The 22,163-nt window shown below is 37.8% G+C and overlaps 1 protein-coding gene across 1 annotated transcript; it reads right to left on the bottom strand.

The window, feature by feature from the left end:
* Positions 1–834: 834 nt before the first annotated feature.
* LOC127648347 (noggin-1) lies at positions 835–2,086 on the bottom strand. The gene has a single exon (XM_052133009.1). The coding sequence runs from the start codon at positions 1,811–1,813 to the stop codon at positions 1,160–1,162; it is 654 nt and encodes a 217-aa protein (XP_051988969.1). The 5' UTR covers positions 1,814–2,086; the 3' UTR covers positions 835–1,159.
* Between the last annotated feature and the right edge of the window lie 20,077 nt (positions 2,087–22,163).

Raw genomic sequence — 22,163 nt, 5'->3', positions numbered from 1 at the left:
TTGCCTAGCAACGGGGGCCTTAAACCAGGTGAGACTATTTCACGGTCAATTAGGAGAATCTCTTTGAAGTTCCTTCACTGGAGGACATGAAAAGAAACAAAGACTTCCGAAACAAAAGCTCTAATGTGCCATTTGATGTGGTTTTCACGGATATTTTATTATCTGAATATAAAGAATAAATAACAGTTCATCTTAATTTACAGGATAAATTGTTGTCAGAGGGCAGCTGTCACGGCTGCGGGACATTAAAAACCCATAAGAAATTCTGAGGTCATCACATTGAGTGGAAAACCAAATAAAACATCTCAAATGGCTCTATGGGCGATTCTCTGCGATATAAATACAAACGATAACCAATACTTTCCACAAAATACAGTAGACTCTGGATAGTACACATAATACTGGCTTTTTACAAGTAGCGAGATCATTACATGATGGCACTAAATATACATACAATACATTCCTACACATGATAGTGCATACAAATGACAAATAAAAGGGAACACTTTATAACAACTGTCAATAAAGGGATTAACAGACAGTTTTATGTGACATAATGGTCAACAAATCATCAGCTAATGCACATTCAAATAGCTTGAAATGTCATTAAATGTTGATTCACATATGAATCATCTGTTCAGCATCAAATGACTTTCAGTGAAAGTTATTATACAGTTAGCGAAACACAAAATAAACATTACTTTTTAATAACTTAAGTCCAGAAACATGTATCAGATCAGAGTTATATATATATATACACACACACACACACACACACATGTATGTATTAGATATAAAGTATTTATAACTTAAGTCCAGTAATATGTATCAGATTGTAGATTTTGGAACTTAAATCCAAAATAAAATGTTCCAGATGAGTTTTTACAACTTTGTGTCCAAAAACATCAGATAAGATATATATATATATATTTTTTTTTGTAATAACTTAAAGTCCAGATATTTGTATCATCTTAAAGTTCTTATAACTTAAGTCCAAAAGCATGCATGCATTTTTTGTTTATTCATGTTTTTATTCTTCCCAAAAACACGCATCCTGATCTACGTTTACATAGTCCAGTTATATGCATCAGATCGTGTTTTGGAGCTCAAGTCCTGAAATGGGAGTCAGATGAGAGTTTAAGTTCATTCGTATTCGTGATCAGTTGGCGCAGGAGCATTTGCACTCTGTGATGATGGGGTACTGCACGGGTATCCATGCGCATTTGAGCGCGCCTCTCCTCTGCACGCATCTCCAGCGCAGCAGCGTGATGTGCGTGGATTTGGCCGGTTTACATACCATGCCCTCCGGCACCGAACACGACCTCTTGCTGTAGCAGCTGCCCGCGCGGACGTACCGGGGCCAGAAGCGCGAGCCCAGGTCATTCCACGCGTAAAGCACGGGACAGAAGGAGTACGACCACAGCCACATCTGCAGCCGCCGCTTCAGTTTCTTGCTGGCTTTGCGCTTTTTGCCCCACTGCACGTCAAAGTCCAGAGCCCGGATGTCTTTGGGCATCAGTCCGGTCGGGTTCTGCAGGAGATCCAGCTCGTCCAGCTCCTCGTTGCCCGTGTAGCGGTCCTGAGGAGGTGTGATGGAGAGGAAGCGGCTGGCAATGTCTCCGAGAATGCTCCTCAGCTCGGTTTCATTAAGATCCTTCTCCAGGGGGTCGTAGATCGGATCGGGGTCCTCTTTTAGCTCCAGCAGGGGTAAAGTGTCACTGGGGATGGGTCGGAGGAGATAATAGTGCTGACACTGAGCGAACGACACCAGCAGCAGGTATACAGCCAGCAAACACTGCGGATGATCCATCATGATGCGCAAATGAAGTCGATGCAGTCTCCGCAACTTTTATCCAATGCAACTCCACCATGCATGAGAGTTTTCCACACGTCCACAGCGGATCAATCCATCCACAACATCACAGGACTGGAAAAGAATGCTAACTTTAAAACATGCATGGGAAATGAAATGTGGACATCAATATTCCTGTTGCTGTCTGACACTTCAGTTCTCCACGTCTCGTCCTGAGCTGGTGAACTGTTAATTGCATAAGAATCGTGTAGCGTGCGCAGCATCACGCGTCGGCATGCGCAGAACTCTGGGAATGCCTCTCTTACGCGCGCACCTCTAATATATACGCGGCGGCTCCGTGATGTAATACATCAGCACTGCTTTTTTTTAAAGTGAGTTTGTTTGGAGGAGATTCCCGGCTACCTCCTTCCAGCGAGAGAGAGAGAGAGAGAGAGAGAGAGAGAGAGAGAGAGCGTGCCTGGAAGCGTTCAGGGGTTTGGAGTCGCTGCGCCCTCTGTCGGACATCACACCCTGTCTATATTAAACTCTTTAACAAGACCAACAGTTCTGTTGTGGAGGAAAATTTACACTGTTTTTTTTTTTTTTTTCACGAACAGTATTGTTTTTGGCACAAAGCACAAGACTCTCTGTAAATAATGTGGAGTGGTGCAATAATTTTCACAAGTTATTGGACATTTTTGGACTGAACTTCTACCCTGTAACATTGAACTTAATAAAATTCAAAACTGCTACAGGGTTACCATAACTCATGTTTTTAAAGAGAAAAATACAAATAAAATGAGAAAATAATGTTCGTCCATCTGTCTGTCAGTCCATTGTCTGTCTGTCTGTCTGTCTGTCTGTCTGTCTGTCTGACTATCTGCCCGTTGTGTGTCTGTCTGTCTATCTCTCCTTGTCTGTCTGTCTATCTGTCCGTTGTCTGTCTATCTGCCTGTCTGTCCATTGTCTGTCTGTCTGTCTATCTGTCCGTTGTTTGTCTGTCTATCTGTCCATTGTCTGTCTGTCTGTCTGCCTATCTGTCCGTTGTCTGTCTGTCTGTCTATATGTCCATTTTCTGTCTGTCTGTCTATCTCTGTTGTCTGTCTGTCTATCTGTCTGTCGTCTGTCTATCTGTCCGTTGTCTGTCTGTCTGTCTATCTATCTTTCCATTGTCCCTCTGTTTGTCTGTGTGTCTGTCTATCTATCTGTCTGTCTGTCTATCCATTGTCTGTCTATCTGTACATTGTCTGTCTGTATGTCTGTCTATCTATCTTTCCATTGTCTCTCTATCTGTCTATCTATCTATCTGTCTGTCTGTCTATATATCTGTCCTTCGTCTGTCTGTCTATCTGTCTGTTGTCTGTATGTCTATCTGTCCATTGTCTGTCTGTATGTCTGTCTATCTATCTGTCTGTCTGTCAATATATCTGTCCTTTGTCTGTCTGTCTATCTGTCTGTTGTCTGTATGTCTATCTGTCCATTGTCTGTCTGTATGTCTGTCTATCTATCTGTCTGTCTGTCAATATATCTGTCCTTTGTCTGTCTGTCTATCTGTCTGTTGTCTGTCTGTATGTCTATCTGTCCATTGTCTGTCTGTTTATCTTTCCATCATCTCTCTGTCTGTCTGTTGTGTGTCTGTCTGTCTATCTGTCTGTCTGTCTATCTTTACATTGTCTGTCTATCTGTCCATTGTCTGTCTCTCTATCTGTCTGTCTGTCAATATATCTGTCCTTTGTCTGTCTGTCTATCTGTCTGTTGTCTGTATGTCTATCTGTCCGTTGTCTGTATGTATGTCTGTCTATCTATCTGTCTGTCTGTCAATATATCTGTCCTTTGTCTGTCTGTCTATCTGTCTGTTGTCTGTCTGTCTGTCTATCTGTCCATTGTCTGTCTGTTTATCTTTCCATCATCTCTCTGTCTGTCTGTTGTGTGTCTGTCTGTCTCTCTGTCTGTCTGTCTATCTTTACATTGTCTGTCTATCTGTCCATTGTCTGTCTCTCTATCTGTCTGTTGTCTGTCTGTCAATCTGTCAGTTGTCTTTCTTTCTGTCTATCTGTCTGTCTATCTTTCCATTGTCTCTCTGTCTGTCTGTCTACCTGTCTGTTAGGGCTGAAACGATTAGTCGACGTTTTGTCGAATAAATGTTTTGTTGTCGAATAATCTGATCCCATTTAACGTAACATGGGATCACTTTAAACTTAATGATGAGATCAGCACTGCAGCTCACGTCTGACTGAGGAGAGGAAGAATTATTCAGATCACAGATGCACTCGAAACTTTCCAAATTTCCAAATTAAAAATACAAAGTAAGTAAATACAGAAGCTCTCTCGTTGTGGAATAAGTGGAACTGCCACTCCGCTGAAGCAATATTTGCGTGTCGAGCATCTTTAAAAGAAAACACGCCGGAGTTACATCTTAAATGCAGTTAAAATAATATGGAAGCAGATCATATAAATGACTACAAACTCCGAAACGGGCATTTCTCTGTGTGGTCAGCGCCTCTTCTATGAGTTGCGTGAATGTCCCGATCTAAAGGGGAGAGATTGAAACTGCACCGGCTGAGGCACACTCTCTCGCGGGACGCTTGTCCCTCAAGCGCACAGGCTTGCTGCAGCTAGACTGTAACGTGATTGCTCACGACTTATTGAATCATAATATATGTGTCCCTGTGCATTTCTTATCGTGAAGAAAACTGGCAATATGCAGCTTTATTAATAAAAGAGAGTTTGTTTTTTTGTGAGTTAAAGATGGATTGAAGTGAACAGAAAGGTGAGAGAGGGGATCGAACCAGCAACCTTCTGATTACCAGATTACCAGTTATGTGCTTTAGACCACTACACCACCACCACTCAATTCAATTTAATCAAAAGTATTTTTCCCCACTTTAATTCAGTGAATGTCATTTAGAGGTATTTTTAAAAGATGTTTTTGTCCTCTTTATTGTCAGCAAGCAGGTTTAATACAACCTTTTAAGTCAGGACACAAGCTGAATAATCGGTTAAGAGCCAATGATTAATCATTGCAATAATCGCAGAATAGTCTAATAATCGTTCTAATAATCGTTAGATTAATCGATTATAAAAATTATTGTTAGTTGCAGCCATATGTAGGCCCTGTGTCCACTGTCCATCAGTCTGTCTGACTATCTATCTAAATAATCTGTCTGTCTCTGTATATATCTATCTGTACTTCTATCTGTCAAAAGTGACTACTTAATATCAATTCATAACTTAAAGAAAGACAAACATTTAAGTTTGAGCTCAAGCCATGGGGGAAAGGGGCCATAAAACCTTCAGTCCAAATGGATCCAAAATGAACATCCCCCACCAAGCGCACGCTGTGGAAACCTCTAGCTACTGTCAAACTCGCGTTCTTTGAGAATCATTTAATGGAAGAAGTGACCTGCCGTTCCACTGGCCATAAAGCAGGCAGAGAGATAAATGCATCTCTGTTTCTGTCTGAATGAGCTAATTCACACCTTCAACTCATTTGCTTTTGTATGAAGAGACTGTTACAGCCCGGGGTACAAGTCTCAGGTGTAGTTTTGGTCTGACGGGGTATTGTCATGGCTTTGAATGCGTCTCAAAAAGCACGCGCAGATTGGAGAAGTGTTGTCTCACAGAGATGAACACGGATAAATGCTCCGTCTTACACAAGATGCGAAATTCTTATTTTATTCTACAGTTACGTTATGAGTAGATCACTTATGAAGACAGAACATCCTCGCCTGTCCCTCTTTAATAACTCATTTATTTCCACTAGACAGCAATGAGATGAAATGGAGATCACATGCTGAAGTCTCCAGTAATCTCACATGTGTCTCCTCCAGAGTTTCTTAATATGAACTAAAATGATGCAATTCTATTCAAATTCTATCCACATGAGTTTTATTGCTCTATACTCTTGTCTAAATGTTCGGCATTAATTAACTCATTTGCGTCTATCATGACATTTTCCATGGGACTTTAGTGAAAAATGATCTGAGATAGTTTAGACACAGTTTCTGGTAAAATCTACTGTTGCTCAAGGATACACGTTTACAGCGAGCACACAAAGACCCGGAGAGCGGTATGATCGGCCTCCCTACTGTTTTCTCATGTAATGAAATATACCAGACCCCTTCACTGGCAGACACTGTACACACTGCAGCCAACTGACAGAACTCACATATTTATACAGAAATACAAGGACACCGTGTGTGTGTGTGTGTGTGTGTGTGTGTGTGTGTGTGTGTGTGTGTGTGTGTGTGTGTGTGTGTCTGTGTGTGTCTGCAAATGAAATACCAAAGAGTTCTTAAAGACCCCATGCAATCAAAATCAGAATTTAGCGGCTTTAAGTTCATGTCTGTTAGCTTTGAGGTGATCTATTACTCAAAATATTATTCGGGCTGTCAATAGATTAAATTGGAATTAATCGCACGCATAATTATTTGCTGAGAAAGGCCCGCAATTAAAGATAATTAAATAGGGATGTCCCGACACTGATACTGGTGTTTGTGTCGGGTCCGACAGAACTTGTGCTCCGATACCATCTGCCATACGAATGTCAGTACGTAAACATTCAGCCCACAAATTAAAATCACGTCATGTCCTAGTGAGATAATCTTTTTATATATTAATATATAGTTTGCATGTAATTCAAATGTGAGCGCTTGTGAATGTGTGACACCGGCTGCTCGTAACTTTTAAAGCTCCTTCGATGCTCATACAGGGAAAACACCATCATGAGCGCCGTACTTATTTCATAAAATAGCAGCCTATTGCGGTTTAATAATCACTTTGTCACGTAGCGACAGTTTTTTTCAGTGGGACTCTACCGTCATAAAGTCAGAGCTCCTTGGTCAAATCAACATAGAAACACTTCAAAATAAAACATCCATCAAAATGAAACATCTGTCAAAATAAAAGCTCTGTCAAAATAAAAGTTCAATCAAAATAAAACATCTGTCAAAATAAAAGTTCAATCAAAATAAAACATCTGTCAAAATAAAACATCTGTCAAAATAAAAGTTCAATCAAAATAAAACATCCGTCAAAATAAAAGCTCTGTCAAAATAAAACATCCATCAAAATAAAACATCCGTCAAAATAAAAGCTCTGTCAAAATAAAACATCTGTCAAAATAAAACATCTGTCAAAATAAAAGCTCTGTCAAAATAAAACATCCGTCAAAATAAAACATCTGTCAAAATAAACATCTGTCAAAATAAAACCTCTGTCAAAATAAAATATCTGTCAAAATAAAAGTTCAATCAAAATAAAACATCCATCAAAATAAAACATCCGTCAAAATAAACATCCGTCAAAATAAAAGCTCTGTCAAAATAAAACATCTGTCAAAATAAAACATCCGTCAAAATAAAAGCTCTGTCAAAATAAAACATCCGTCAAAATAAAAGCTCTGTCAAAATAAACATCTGTCAAAATAAAAGTTCAATCAAAATAAAACATCCATCAAAATAAAAGCTCTGTCAAAATAAAACATCTGTCAAAATAAAACATCCGTCAAAATAAAAGCTCTGTCAAAATAAAACATCCATCAAAATAAAACATCCGTCAAAATAAAAGCTCTGTCAAAATAAAACATCTGTCAAAATAAAAGCTCTGTCAAAATAAAACATCCGTCAAAATAAAACATCTGTCAAAATAAACATCTGTCAAAATAAAACCTCTGTCAAAATAAAATATCTGTCAAAATAAAAGTTCAATCAAAATAAAACATCCATCAAAATAAAACATCCGTCAAAATAAACATCCGTCAAAATAAAAGCTCTGTCAAAATAAAACATCTGTCAAAATAAAACATCCGTCAAAATAAAAGCTCTGTCAAAATAAAACATCCGGTCAAAATAAAAGCTCTGTCAAAATAAAACATCTGTCAAAATAAACATCTGTCAAAATAAAAGTTCAATCAAAATAAAACATCCATCAAAATAAAAGCTCTGTCAAAATAAAACATCTGTCAAAATAAAACATCCGGTCAAAATAAAAGCTCTGTCAAAATAAAACATCTGTCAAAATAAACATCTGTCAAAATAAAACATCTGTCAAAATAAAACATCCGGTCAAAATAAAAGCTCTCAAAATAAAACATCCGTCAAAATTAAAGCTCTCAAAATAAAACATCCGTCAAAATAAAAGCTCTCAAAATAAAACATCTGTCAAAATAAAACATCCGGTCAAAATAAAAGCTCTCAAAATAAAACATCCGGTCAAAATAAAAGCTCTCAAAATAAAACATCTGTCAAAATAAAACATCCGTCAAAATAAAACATCTGTCAAAATAAAACATCCGTCAAAATAAAACATCTGTCAAAATAAAAGCTCTCAAAATAAAACATCTGTCAAAATAAAACATCCGTCAAAATAAAAGCTCTCAAAATAAAACATCTGTCAAAATAAAACATCCGGTCAAAATAAAAGCTCTCAAAATAAAACATCCGTCAAAATAAAACATCCGTCAAAATAAAAGCTCTCAAAATAAAACATCTGTCAAAATAAAACATCCGTCAAAATAAAAGCTCTCAAAATAAAACATCTGTCAAAATAAAACATCCGTCAAAATAAAACATCCGTCAAAATAAAAGATCTGTCAAAATAAAAAATCCGTCAAAATAAAAGTTCTGTCAAAATAAACATCCGTCAAAATAAAAGTTCTGTCAAAATGAAACATCCGTCAAAATAAAACATCTGTCAAAATAAAACATCTGTCAAAATAAAAGTTCTGTCAAAATAAACATCCGTCAAAATAAAACATCTGTCAAAATAAAAGTTCTCAAAAATAAAACATCTGTCAAAATAAACATCCGTCAAAATAAAACATCCGTCAAAATAAAAGTTCTCAAAAATAAAACATCTGTCAAAATAAACATCCGTCAAAATAAAACATCTGTCAAAATAAAACATCTGTCAAAATAAAAGCTCTGTCAAAATAAACATCTGTCAAAATAAAACCTCTGTCAAAATAAAATATCTGTCAAAATAAAAGTTCAATCAAAATAAAACATCCATCAAAATAAAACATCCGTCAAAATAAACATCCGTCAAAATAAAAGCTCTGTCAAAATAAAACATCTGTCAAAATAAAACATCCGTCAAAATAAAAGCTCTGTCAAAATAAAACATCCGTCAAAATAAAAGCTCTGTCAAAATAAAACATCTGTCAAAATAAACATCTGTCAAAATAAAAGTTCAATCAAAATAAAACATCCATCAAAATAAAAGCTCTGTCAAAATAAAACATCCATCAAAATAAAACATCCGTCAAAATAAAAGCTCTGTCAAAATAAAACATCCATCAAAATAAAACATCCGTCAAAATAAAAGCTCTGTCAAAATAAAACATCTGTCAAAATAAAACATCTGTCAAAATAAAAGCTCTGTCAAAATAAAACATCTGTCAAAATAAACATCTGTCAAAATAAAAGTTCAATCAAAATAAAACATCCATCAAAATAAAAGCTCTGTCAAAATAAAACATCCATCAAAATAAAACATCCGTCAAAATAAAAGCATCCGTCAAAATAAAACATCCATCAAAATAAAACATCCGTCAAAAATAAAAGCTCTGTCAAAATAAAACATCTGTCAAAATAAAACATCTGTCAAAATAAAAGCTCTGTCAAAATAAAACATCCGTCAAAATAAAACATCTGTCAAAATAAACATCTGTCAAAATAAAACCTCTGTCAAAATAAAATATCTGTCAAAATAAAAGTTCAATCAAAATAAAACATCCATCAAAATAAAACATCCGTCAAAATAAACATCCGTCAAAATAAAAGCTCTGTCAAAATAAAACATCTGTCAAAATAAAACATCCGTCAAAATAAAAGCTCTGTCAAAATAAAACATCTGTCAAAATAAAACATCCGTCAAAATAAAAGCTCTGTCAAAATAAAACATCCGTCAAAATAAAAGCTCTGTCAAAATAAAACATCTGTCAAAATAAACATCTGTCAAAATAAAAGTTCAATCAAAATAAAACATCCATCAAAATAAAAGCTCTGTCAAAATAAAACATCTGTCAAAATAAAACATCCGTCAAAATAAAAGCTCTGTCAAAATAAAACATCTGTCAAAATAAACATCTGTCAAAATAAAACATCTGTCAAAATAAAACATCCGTCAAAATAAAAGCTCTCAAAATAAAACATCCGTCAAAATTAAAGCTCTCAAAATAAAACATCCGTCAAAATAAAAGCTCTCAAAATAAAACATCTGTCAAAATAAAACATCCGTCAAAATAAAAGCTCTCAAAATAAAACATCCGTCAAAATAAAAGCTCTCAAAATAAAACATCTGTCAAAATAAAACATCCGTCAAAATAAAACATGTCAAAATAAAACATCCGTCAAAATAAAACATCTGTCAAAATAAAAGCTCTCAAAATAAAACATCTGTCAAAATAAAACATCCGTCAAAATAAAAGCTCTCAAAATAAAACATCTGTCAAAATAAAACATCCGTCAAAATAAAAGCTCTCAAAATAAAACATCCGTCAAAATAAAACATCCGTCAAAATAAAAGCTCTCAAAATAAAACATCTGTCAAAATAAAACATCCGTCAAAATAAAAGCTCTCAAAATAAAACATCTGTCAAAATAAAACATCCGTCAAAATAAAACATCCGTCAAAATAAAAGTTCTGTCAAAATAAACATCTGTCAAAATAAAAAATCCGTCAAAATAAAAGTTCTGTCAAAATAAACATCCGTCAAAATAAAACATCCGTCAAAATAAAAGTTCTCAAAATAAAACATCTGTCAAAATAAAACATCTGTCAAAATAAAAGTTCTGTCAAAATGAAACATCCGTCAAAATAAAACATCTGTCAAAATAAAACATCTGTCAAAATAAAAGTTCTGTCAAAATAAACATCCGTCAAAATAAAACATCTGTCAAAATAAAAGTTCTCAAAAATAAAACATCTGTCAAAATAAACATCCGTCAAAATAAAACATCCGTCAAAATAAAAGTTCTCAAAAATAAAACATCTGTCAAAATAAACATCCGTCAAAATAAAACATCTGTCAAAATAAAACATCTGTCAAAATAAAAGCTCTGTCAAAATAGACATCTGTCAAAATAAAACATCTGTCAAAATAAAACATCCGTCAAAATAAAACATCTGCCAAAATAAAACATCCGTCAAAATAAAACATCTGCCAAAATAAAACAGTAAAAATAAAAGCTAAATTTATAGGAAGAAAGTATGACAGAAATATATCACTACTGTACAGTTATGTATTATTCACTATCACTACCACTAATAATAATAAATCACTAGTATTGTATTGTACATCTGTTATGCTTCACATTATTTGAATAAATATAACTCCAATGTTGTATTATGGATTGTGCTGTGAGGTTCTTTATACAAGCACTTCATTTGACTAAAAACAAAATAAAAATAAAATACAATATTATGTTGAAAATTAATTGATATTTTTTTGTTATGTTATGTTTTAATGAATTCATTTATTCAAACACCATTATGATTTTAGAATTTAGAAAAGAAAAAAAAACAGGTATCTGACTCGGGATATCTGTAATGCATAATATTTAATATATTTGTAAATATAATATGTAGGGGTGGCTAATAAATATATAATACGGATCAAAATTCAGTTTGAAATAAATTGCATTATTATGGCAGATGATGAAAGCAAAAAGCAAAAAGTGGCTTAAGAATTCTTATATCATTGAACAAGCCTACAGTTGACAGCAATCTGTTTTGCATTGATTTCGTCAGTTTGTCCAGTTCTCACAGTACTCGTTCTTGTGTTCTGTGCTATTTTTAATTGTTGTTCATGTACATGTGCGTGCATTAGACGGATGTGTTTAGATCGCCACATTTGTAGGAAGCTGTTTCAAGTTAAAAGTAGGGGAAACTTTGAAAATCATGTTTTAAGATTCATGTATCCTGTTGTGCTTCTTCCTCAGTGCCTGCATCCGAAACCAGGAAAATGCTGCCTCCAGAGGCTATATATGGAAGTAGGAAGGGACCAAGGTATGTCAGAATCCAATGTTCATGTCACATCCTGTCTACTGAGATACATTCATCTAATCAATTTATGAAGGTAGCATAGCTGTATCCTTTGTGTTCTATCAAATCCCACAATCCTGTTCGTGCGGATCCACAGCGGTTGAGCTGAAGAGTTGGTTGATAAACAATGTGTATAAATGTTTGTTTTTTCACCACTTTTTCAGACTTTTGATTCCATTTCTAGTGAGAAAGTAGTATTGCAGTTATGAAATATGCACTTGGTTTTCGCCAAAACTCTCTTGATTTTGTTCTAGATTATTAGACCATTGTGGTTCGGTTGGACTGACTGAAGCGGACGCGTTACCTTTAGTGGACACCAGATGGCGATAATCAATTGCTGGTGTCCTTGCAAGGATATGACGTTATGTTGCCTCAGTAGCTTGTCCAAAACCAGTTTCTGGAGGCTCTTTCGTACGCAAGCGCTATCAGTTAGGGCAGCAAGGCAACAAGACAGTTACCTTTAGACTTTTTACTTTTGTTATGGAATTTACATACGTGTCGGACAGGCCTGGCTCCAGCTCTAAGATGTAAGTTGGGCCATAGGACCGAGCAGTTGGAGGGGTGGGTGTAGGTGTAGTTCTCAAGGTGGGCCAAGTTCATGATTGGGTGGGCCAGGCTTCAATGGGCTGAACTGCAGATTAAAGTGTTTTTGGACTGTTCCACAGACAAAACTTTGAAAAAATATCTTCCTGAGACAATCAGTGGTCAAAGAACTCCAGACAACACGATTTGTGGAAAATCAGGTGATCTAGTAGCTTTATACCATGTGTGCCATTGAAGAGATGGTAAGTCTTTCCCTCTCAGCCTCATTGTCATTCCCAAAGATGGCACTACTGTGAAAAATGTCTATGGACCACTTATCTTACACTCTGGGGTGTATCCAAATATTTGGCAAATATGTGCTCTGGAATGGGCCATTAAGCAACCACCTAGCAACTGTCCAGAACATCCAAGCAACTGCATAGTGATGCATTACATTTTAAGTGTTTTATGCAATTAATTTAAACTTTTCATCAGTTCAAAACTACTCAGAACATCTTATCAACCACATAGCAACCCCCTAGTAACCGCCAACAATATCCAAACATCGTAAAAAGTTTTGCACGGACAAACACCTCTCACATTTTCAACAGAAATGGAGAACTCCAGAGAAAATTAAGGTTGATTGAAGAGTATTTCAAATTTGCACACATTTACATTTACGCATTTGGCAGACGCTTTTATCCAAAGCGACTTACAGTGCACTTATTACAGGGACAATCCCCCCGGAGCAACCTGGAGTTAAGTGTCTTGCTCAAGGACACAATCGGGGTGGCTGTGGGGTTCGAACCATCAACCTTCTGATTACCAGTTATGTGCTTTAGCCCACTACGCCACCACCACTCCACACTGCACACAGTACTCTTAAAAATCACATCGCCATGTAAACACTTCATGGAGACAAAGCCATAGAAAACAACTCAATCAGCACCATAAACCACCAGGGAATACTTTGGGTTTTACCATAAAATAAAAGCATCTGAAGTATTTAAGAGGCAAGCCTTATTGCATTCCCATGAGAGTCTCAGACAGCAGAATTCAGTGTTGTTCTCACGCAGTGATCCGCTCTCTCCCTGTAAACTCTCATTTAAACACAAACGCTCATTTTGTGTCAAAACAAGCTAATTAACAAAATCAGTCTTTAAATTTGTACACACATGCTGTGGAAACATTACTGTGTTTAAAGGCCGTCTCACAAGCCATTATTAGAAGGAGAAAATAGTGTGTTTAACATCTACTGTGTTCTCACTGAACAGTATTGTTAGAGTGTTTGCAATGAAAACAAAATATTTCTAAAATGTTTTGCTTGACTAATTGTTATCAGACTGATATCAGTGCTGTGGCTGTGCAGTCAGGGTTCGAATAATGCCTGTATATTTCACAGTCTGACTCTCACAGTTTCTCCGTCCCATAACACATGACATCAGCAGTTATTTCTGTCCACGCCGCCATCAATGTGCCTTTCAGTTTAGGTGCGCTGAGAGCAGGAATACTCTGGGCCATGGCTTTGACGAGACACTATGACAGGTGAATCACACACTCGCACGCCTCACGCTCGCATACACACAGCTAGCGTACTGTCCGCCCACTGATGCAACCTGTTTGGCATTAAATAGGTCTTTCTTAGCTCTGAAAATAAACAGAAGGTGGTTTGATTGATGGAGGGGCGATGTGTCGATTCCCTGTGCGTGTTTAATGAAGCGAGAGCTGCACATACTGAGATAGATGGAGGAATCGAGGGTCCCCCGCCAGCGCATGGCTGCAGGGGCTCAGAGGACTCACAGCAGAAAAGATTTGCAGGGTAAAGAGCTTCATTTCAACATGTTTAAACTTCATGAGTATGTTTTCGGTGGTAAAGTACAACAGACCTGCTCCAAAACTTAGTGAGCTTCCCACTTTGTTATCATAGGCGCTTACCCAATGTTAAAGGGGTCCAACATAGTCTTGTGACTACTCAACTCATGATAATTCATACAATACGGAGAAATTGTAAGACTTTTATTCCCGAAGAGACCAACTAATAAACAAACAGAATTTCAAATTGATACAATACAGGCATTTAAGCTAGCCTCCTATTCAACACTTTATTTTAAGAAAGGACACATCTGTGGACAAGTCTGGATGCACATTTTCCTCTTAAAATCGTGGTTAGGTTTAGGGTTTGAGTAAGGGGTTAGACTTGATGGTTAGGTTTAGCTTTGTTTGTGTTAAACCTAGGAAAAATCATTATAACCTCATTCATTGGTTCATTTATTTTTCTCTATGGGAGTAAAAGTCATACGTTTGTGTACAGGCCAACTCTTACACTATTATTATAATCTTGTACTATTATTACAATTTGCTATGTGATTGGGTTGGGGGAGGGGTAGGGCTGGGTATCGAGTTCGATACATTTTATGCACCGACCGAACTGCCTCTAAACAATCAAGTATCAAAAAATATCTTGTCATTCGGTACCAAATTTCGATACCTAACGGTTAATCTCGTCAACGTCAGTGATAAGCATGTAGCATGCTAGATGTGCCCAAATCTAAAATTGCCGTTGATTGGCTGTGTTTAGGCATCAAGGAAAAACACTAGTTTACACCGGTTATGCCCAGAGATGCGGCTCACATGTGAGGCTGTAGTGTGTATACACTCAACCCCCATACATGTGATAGATGTGGAAAAGATCAAAAGTGTGGCTACATTTCACCAGGCTCGATGCCAACAGCGGGCAATGCAATATTTGCGACAAGATAATTGCTGCCAAGACCGGCAACACAACAAATCTGATGAAGCACTTGACAGTGCACGGAATAAACTTAAGAGCAGAAAGTTGCTCCGTCTTCGACTGCAAGAAGGCCGAGCCGGTGCAGTCATCCTCTCAGCGTCCTGATACAGAGCTTCCTTCAACATGTCCACCACATGAGTCCTCCTCCAAAACTACTGATGAATGCAGCAGCGCTATGACTGGGACTCCGACAGGTAAGGTAACGTTTAGAAAACAAACCAACAAACAAAATCGGCTAACTTGTAGTGGTACATGCTTGTGTACTTGTTCAATTAACGTTTCTGTGTGCGGTGACATAGTCCTATAAACTGGGACCTACGTAATGTTAGATATTGTTTGGATGTGTGGCTAGAGATAGCTAGCTAAATCAATGCTAAAAATGCTTTAAGGTTGACAGTAACTGATCAAGTTTAACTCACATTAAACTAGTTATCTTGTTAAACCGAACTTATCCTTAGGGTCGTCTGAATAAACAGATTAGCTCTCTTACTTTGTTTTGTTTCCTCTTCACATTAATGTTATAGCCTCTGCCCCTGCCGACAGTTGCATGAGGAGACCAGAAGGCTCAGGGGATGAGTCTTTGAGTCTGTAAAAAAAGTAAACAAACTGAAAAAATAAAAATCAAAGTTTTTAATCTTGTTAAAACGGATTTCATATAATTGGTATCGGAAAATGTATCGTTTAGATACCAAGATATCCTACCGGTATTGAAATTTTTTGAACAATACCCAGCCGTAGGGAGGGGTCAAACACCAGTGGTGGCATCATCTTAAAAGTCAATCTTCTAGGAATTGACGCACAGCGCCACCCCACATCCATTGAAGTCATCTAGCTACGATTTCGCCAGCTGCTCAGAAGTCTTCCAAGCCACTGAGCTCCACTCACATAATTTTACAATTAATTCAACCAAAAATGGCTTTTGGATCGACACAAACATATCAAATAGCTTGTTTGGTTAACATTCCTAGTCAGACAAGTTAGCATTAGCTAATTTCAACTGCTACATAGTTAGCTAGAAAACCGTTACTTGTAAAAATAATACCAACGAGATTAATTAACTGGTTAATGTTCAATACTGCTTTACATTAGAGTTACACTCGCCCATCTTTAATCTCATCAGGAATTGACTTTTAACTTTAGTTAACGCATAGAGAACGTCACATTCTATAAATGATACCTGTGTTTTTTCCTACCTGTGACACAACAAGGTACTTTTCGTCCTGTCATCAACCACCTAGCCAGACCTTTGACTAAACAGCAAAGGTCTGGACTGTATAGCAGCATAAATTTGCCAAGAACCACTCACTTAGAAAGGAAGAGCCATCAATCACAGTTGATTATGTGATTATGTGCCATTTTGTGGCAGGGTTATCTTAAGACTGACATGGAGAAATAAATAATGTATATAATGCTGGTGCAGTTTCCCCAAGCGACTGCGCAAAAACCAAAAACAGACAAATAGCAGAACATGTGTGAAGCGAGTTTAAGCAAACCTCAATACAGACTATTTCACAGACATAAGAAATTGAATCAGACTATAAAGTTCTGCTTTATAAGCTGGAGATCAGCTGTACTTGCTACTACGTGCCTCAAATGAAACCCTTAAATAAATTAAAAAGATTTGATCTTTTAAAAATATGATACACAACGTTTGATGGCTCCTGTCTCACTCTCTGTTTCAGATGAAAAGCAAAAAAACGTATGGTATGTAAGTTTATGGCATAGTGGATATTTGTAAAAAAATAAAAGTGGTTTCAATGTTTATATCGATCTATTTAAAATTACACAAAAAATGACTAATGTTGGGGTAAATTACATATTATTTTAATAAAGTAAAAGTGACAGTAATGATTATATTGTTACAGATACTTTAAAATGTGTATTTGCTATATTATTCATATTGTATTTGATGTGCTGATGTGAACTGTGATACATTTACATTTATGCATTTGGCAGACGCTTTTATCCAAAGCGACTTACAGTGCCCTTATTACAGGGACAATCCCCCCGGAGCAACCAGGAGTTAAATGTCTTACTCAAGGGCACAATGGTGGTGGCCGTGGGGTTCGAACCTGCGACCTTCTGATTAACAGCCCTGTGTTTTAGCCACTATGCCACCACCTCCTTATAGACCAAGGAGAGGGTGTTGTCATGGCCAAACTCTCAAACATTTTGGTGTCTCTGAAAAGCCCAGGAAGTCCTCTGACAATACCCCAAGATATGGCACTGTAGCATGTATGGACTGAGAGAAAATTAAATAGCAAATGTCATACACAAAAATGAGTTTCTGGGCCTCGGGAGGTTAATTACCTGGCTGGAGTAGGTCATTTTTATTCAGAATATAAAAGTACTGGTAGAAAACACTTCCAACCCCTCTGGGGAAAAAATACAATCTTAAACAAGCCTTAAGTGGTTTGCTGGTCTTAATTTGCCAATAAGCTATTTTTTCACTGGTCAGGCTGGTCTGGCTTTTTGGGCACTTGCCATCTGGTCAGGATGGGAGACCATCTGGCTGACCAGCTAAACAACAACTTGGCCAGGCTGGATGCCCTAGTACACCAGCTAAACCAATTAAACCAGCTAAGACCAGCTAACCACCATGGCTGGTTCAAACAGGTTGTTTTTTATCCATGTACATACTGTATATTGGTGTGCGCTTTGTCTATTTGTTCTTATTAATATATTAAAATTTAGCATCTGTTTGGAATGCACGAGTGACCGCTAATCAAGCTACTCATTAAGAGCTTTTTACTAATGAGGTCCATTTTCAATTGGTGTGCTGTCTATGTTGTCACAAGGCTTTAGAACAGAACCAATCTGTTGTCAATGGATTTCATTCCAGAGTTAAAAAGTGAAACCACTCTGGATTAAATGACATTTAATCTACCTTTATATTTCTAAAAACTCACTGAACATTCGTTTAGAATCCAGAGTTGTGCTGCTATTTTTTTTTTCACCAGCCATCGTTTATTCAATTAACGCAATTTATTTTCGCAGAAAAATTCCCCAGTAACACTCGCTTAGAATAACACAGGCCGTAATTTCTCAACGCTTGTTTTTGCTAGAAAATAATTAGCACCATAACGAGTTGTTTGTCAAGTGTGTTTTGACAAGGTTGACGTGTTCTTTTCTAACGTATACATATATATAAATATATTATACAGATGTATAATATATAGAGAGATTACATTTATTTATTTATGTATGTGTTTCTCAGTAGGAGGTAGAGCTCTATCCATAGCTTTGGAAAAACAGAAGCTAAATAAGTCTCTTCATACAGGTTACTGGTACTCTATAGTTTGTGTGTGTCTGGCTGGGTGCCTTTTGATGACATCATTAGTGTTGACTGCTGTGTGGATGAGTGATGACTACTGTCTCTTCATGTGTGTGTGTGTTCTGGATGTGTCCATGTAACAACGCCATGGTTGTGCGAGTCGATGCGGTAATGAGGTTGAGGTTGCTACGCTGTTTTGAGTGGCTGTCAGTTTGGTACGTTGCAGATCACTCTCACCTGTGCCGTGGCACTGAAGCAGGTACACAGACACAGCCAGACGGACCTGCCTGATTTGGGCCAATGCTGAGCCAACATTTGGCCAAGCGGAGAGCCCACAACTGGTATTGGGTTCACCCTTTCAAAGGGCAGATACTTGGCCCGTATAAATGACTTGCTCCACGAGTCAAGACAGTCATGGACACATACTCCACTCTCTGAGTCTTTAGTATTCGCCCTGATGAAAAGGCTTAAAGCAGCCAAAGGTGGTTTGCTGGATTAAGATGCTCTATTGGTCTCTTAGCCTTGACAAGCTGGTTTAATTTGGTTTAGCCAATCTTCCCGCCTGGACAAGATGGCTTATGTGGGTTTACCTAGGCTCCCAGACTGGACTAGCTAGTTTAGGATGGTTAAGCTGCTCTTTAAGATTGGACAAGCTTGTTTATGTGGGTTTTTGATGGTCTACCAGACTAGAAAACTAGGCTTAAGTGGGTTTTGCTGGTCTTCCAGCGTAATCAAGCTGGTTGAAGTGGGTTTTCCTGGTCTCCCAGCCAGGATTGGTGGTGTAAGATGGTTTAGCTGCTCTTCCAGTTTGATGAAGCTTATTTAAGTTGTTTTTTGCTGGTCTTTCAGCCAGGACAAATTTTCTCAAGCTAGTTTAGCAAATCTTCCAACCTAGACAAGAGGATTTGCCTGTCTCCCAGCTTGGAATAGTTGGTTTAAACTGGTGTTCCATCTTGGACAATTGGGTGTAATCAGATTTAGCTGGTCTACCAGCCTGGATTAGCTGGTTTAATCTGGTCTAGTTGGTCTCCTAGCCTGGACAAGCAGGTTTTAAGTAAGTTTAGCCTATCTTTCAGCCTTGACAAGCTGGTTTAAATTGGTTTAGCCAATCTTCCAGCTCAGACAAGCTGGCTTAAGTGGGGTTTGCTGGTCTACCAGCCTGGACAAGCTGGCTTAAGCGAGTTTAGCCAGTCTTCCAGCCTGGACAAGCGGGTTTAAATGAGTTTAGCTGGTTTTTCAGCCAGGACATGCTCGTTTAAGCAGGTTTTGCTTGTCTACCAGCCTGGGCTAGCTTGTTTAAGATGGGTTAGCAGCTCTTCCAGTTAGCTCAAACTTGTTCAACTTGTTTTCTGCTGGCCTCCCAGTCTGGACAAGCTTAAGTGAGTTCAGCCAGTCTTCGACCCTGGACAAGAGGGTTTAGCTAGTTTTCCTGTTTGGACAAGCTGGTTTAAACAGGTTTTGCTAGTCTCCCAGCCTGAATAAGCTGGTTTTAGCTGGTCTAGCCAGTCTCCCACCCTGGAATAGTTGGGATCAGCTGGTGTTGCAGCATGAATAAGAGGGCTTGGAGTAGCTGGTTCAAGTTGGTTTAACTGGCCTCCCAGCCTAGAAAAGCTGGTTTTAAGTGGGTTTAGTCTATCTTCTAGGGTGGACAAAGTGGTTTAAGTGGTTTAGCCTATCTTCAAACATGGACTAGCTGGTTTAAGTGGGTTGAACTTGTCTTCCAGACTGGATAAGCTAGTTTAAGATAGTTTAGCTGGTCTCCTAGCCTGGAAAAGCTGGTTTAAGTGGGCTTAGCTGGTCTTCCAGCCTGGACTAGTTGGTTCAAGCTGGTTTAACTGTCCTCCCAGCCTGGAAAAGCTGTTTTTAAGTGGGTTTAGTCTATCTTCTAGACTGGACTAGCTGGTTTAAGTGGGTTGAACTTGTCTTCCAGATTGGATGAGCTTGTTTATGAGGATTAAACCTATCTTTGAGCCTTAACAAGCTTTTTTAAGTGTTTTTAGCTGGTCTCCCAGCCTGGATAAGCTGGTTTAAATGTGTTTAGTCTGTTTTTAAGCCTGGACAAACTGGTTTAGGTGGGTTTATTTGGTTTCCAAATTTTGCAAAGCTGGTGTTTTAACTAGTTTAGCTGTCTGCTAAAAAGTGCTCAAAGTAATAAACCAGAACAAAACTAATCTGATCAGCTAGGCTAGGCCGGGACACCAGCCAATCACCTTAGGCTGGTTTAAGCTGTTTTTAATGAGGCTGAGAGCTGCAATTACACTTCATGACTATTCCTGATTTGTGTGTGGTTGGTCAAGTTTAGTAGCGACATGAAGTTAAAATATTAAATGTTTTTGTATTTTTCATGTTTTTAATTCCCATCACCTTTAACGCCAAGCTTGATATGTATTCAGTTCTATCTGTCCTGGTCACAGACAACATAATATTTGGCGAACTTCAGTGTCTGTTAAAGGAATGGTTCACTTTGGAATATCTATGGAGAGGAGAATGAAAGAATGAGAGGAGGAAAGATTAAGAGGACAGCGGCTCTGTAAAGGGTTAACTGTAGACAGTAAGTGAGTCCAGATGTGCTGTTATTATTAATACACCAGCCTGATGAATAGGAAGGTAAAATTTCAGGCGCCAGCCAGGGAGGCCCCGCATGCTCACCCTGCCACCCAGTCACTACGAAACCTACCTATCTCTCTCTCTCTGTCTCTCTCTCAAAGTTCTGAGACTGATAGACAGATCCACACAGCAAAGACAGAAGGACATATGCTGCAATCTCAGCTTTAATGAGACTAAATAAGACTAAATTTCTCTCTCACTGATATTTAAAGTTGGACAGAGACATCCGGTCTGTTGATTTCAGACAGATTACATTGTTTCAACAATTGAGATTTATTACATCATTTGCTAGGCTAACAACAGAGTTATTTTTTCTCTCTCACACACACACACACACACACACACACACACACACACACACACACATACACACACACACACGGGTACTGTAGCTATCTAAATGGGAACATACCAAAATACATCTACTGTTTTTATATAAAGCTAATTAAAATAATCTAGAGTAAATGAAACCCTAAGCCAACTCCCAAATGAAAATTCAGCAAATTTTGTTATCAGCACAGTCTGCGTCTGTGCGCATTGGTGCAAGCGTCTGCCATTGACTGTACTAAAAGAGAATCTCAAAGCAGTTGTAGTGCGCATGCGTCAAATTCGTTTGTATTTGTTCACAGTCAGAAGAGTATACAGTACTTTAAAAGGCAACGTGGTTGACCGGGCGCAATGCGATTCAGAAAGCACAAAAACAAAGTGTTCTTGGGCTTAAGGCAGACAGCACGTGGGTGTCACATTGGTATCAAACTTGTTGCTACCGGTCAGGACTGGCAGGTCTGTACACAGCTAGGATAAATTGCATCTTATCTGTGCGTTTGGAAGCACGTTTAGACTTATGTAAGTTCAGACATTCCCTATAGTCGTTCATAAAAGCGTGCAAGGCCTGGTCTGACGTAGTCTCCATGTGTGCATGAGTTTAGTGTCTGTTCTCGCTCTGGCTGCTGTCAGCACACCGTTTATAAGCTGCTCTCTTTCCTCAAATTGAACAAACTTTTCTTTTAATCAGGGTAACTTGTTACTTTACACAACTGTGTGTAATAAATTGTTGTGACACATTTCAGAAGATAATAGTGTGTGAAATGGAGTTTGCATAGCTAGATGAGTTTCTGGGCCGAAAACGC

Source organism: Xyrauchen texanus, chromosome 8, assembly GCF_025860055.1.
Source record: "Xyrauchen texanus isolate HMW12.3.18 chromosome 8, RBS_HiC_50CHRs, whole genome shotgun sequence".
NCBI classification, from domain to species: Eukaryota; Metazoa; Chordata; class Actinopteri; order Cypriniformes; family Catostomidae; genus Xyrauchen; species Xyrauchen texanus.
Note: the sequence above shows the minus strand (reverse complement) of the source record. Positions and strands in the feature narration are given on the sequence as shown.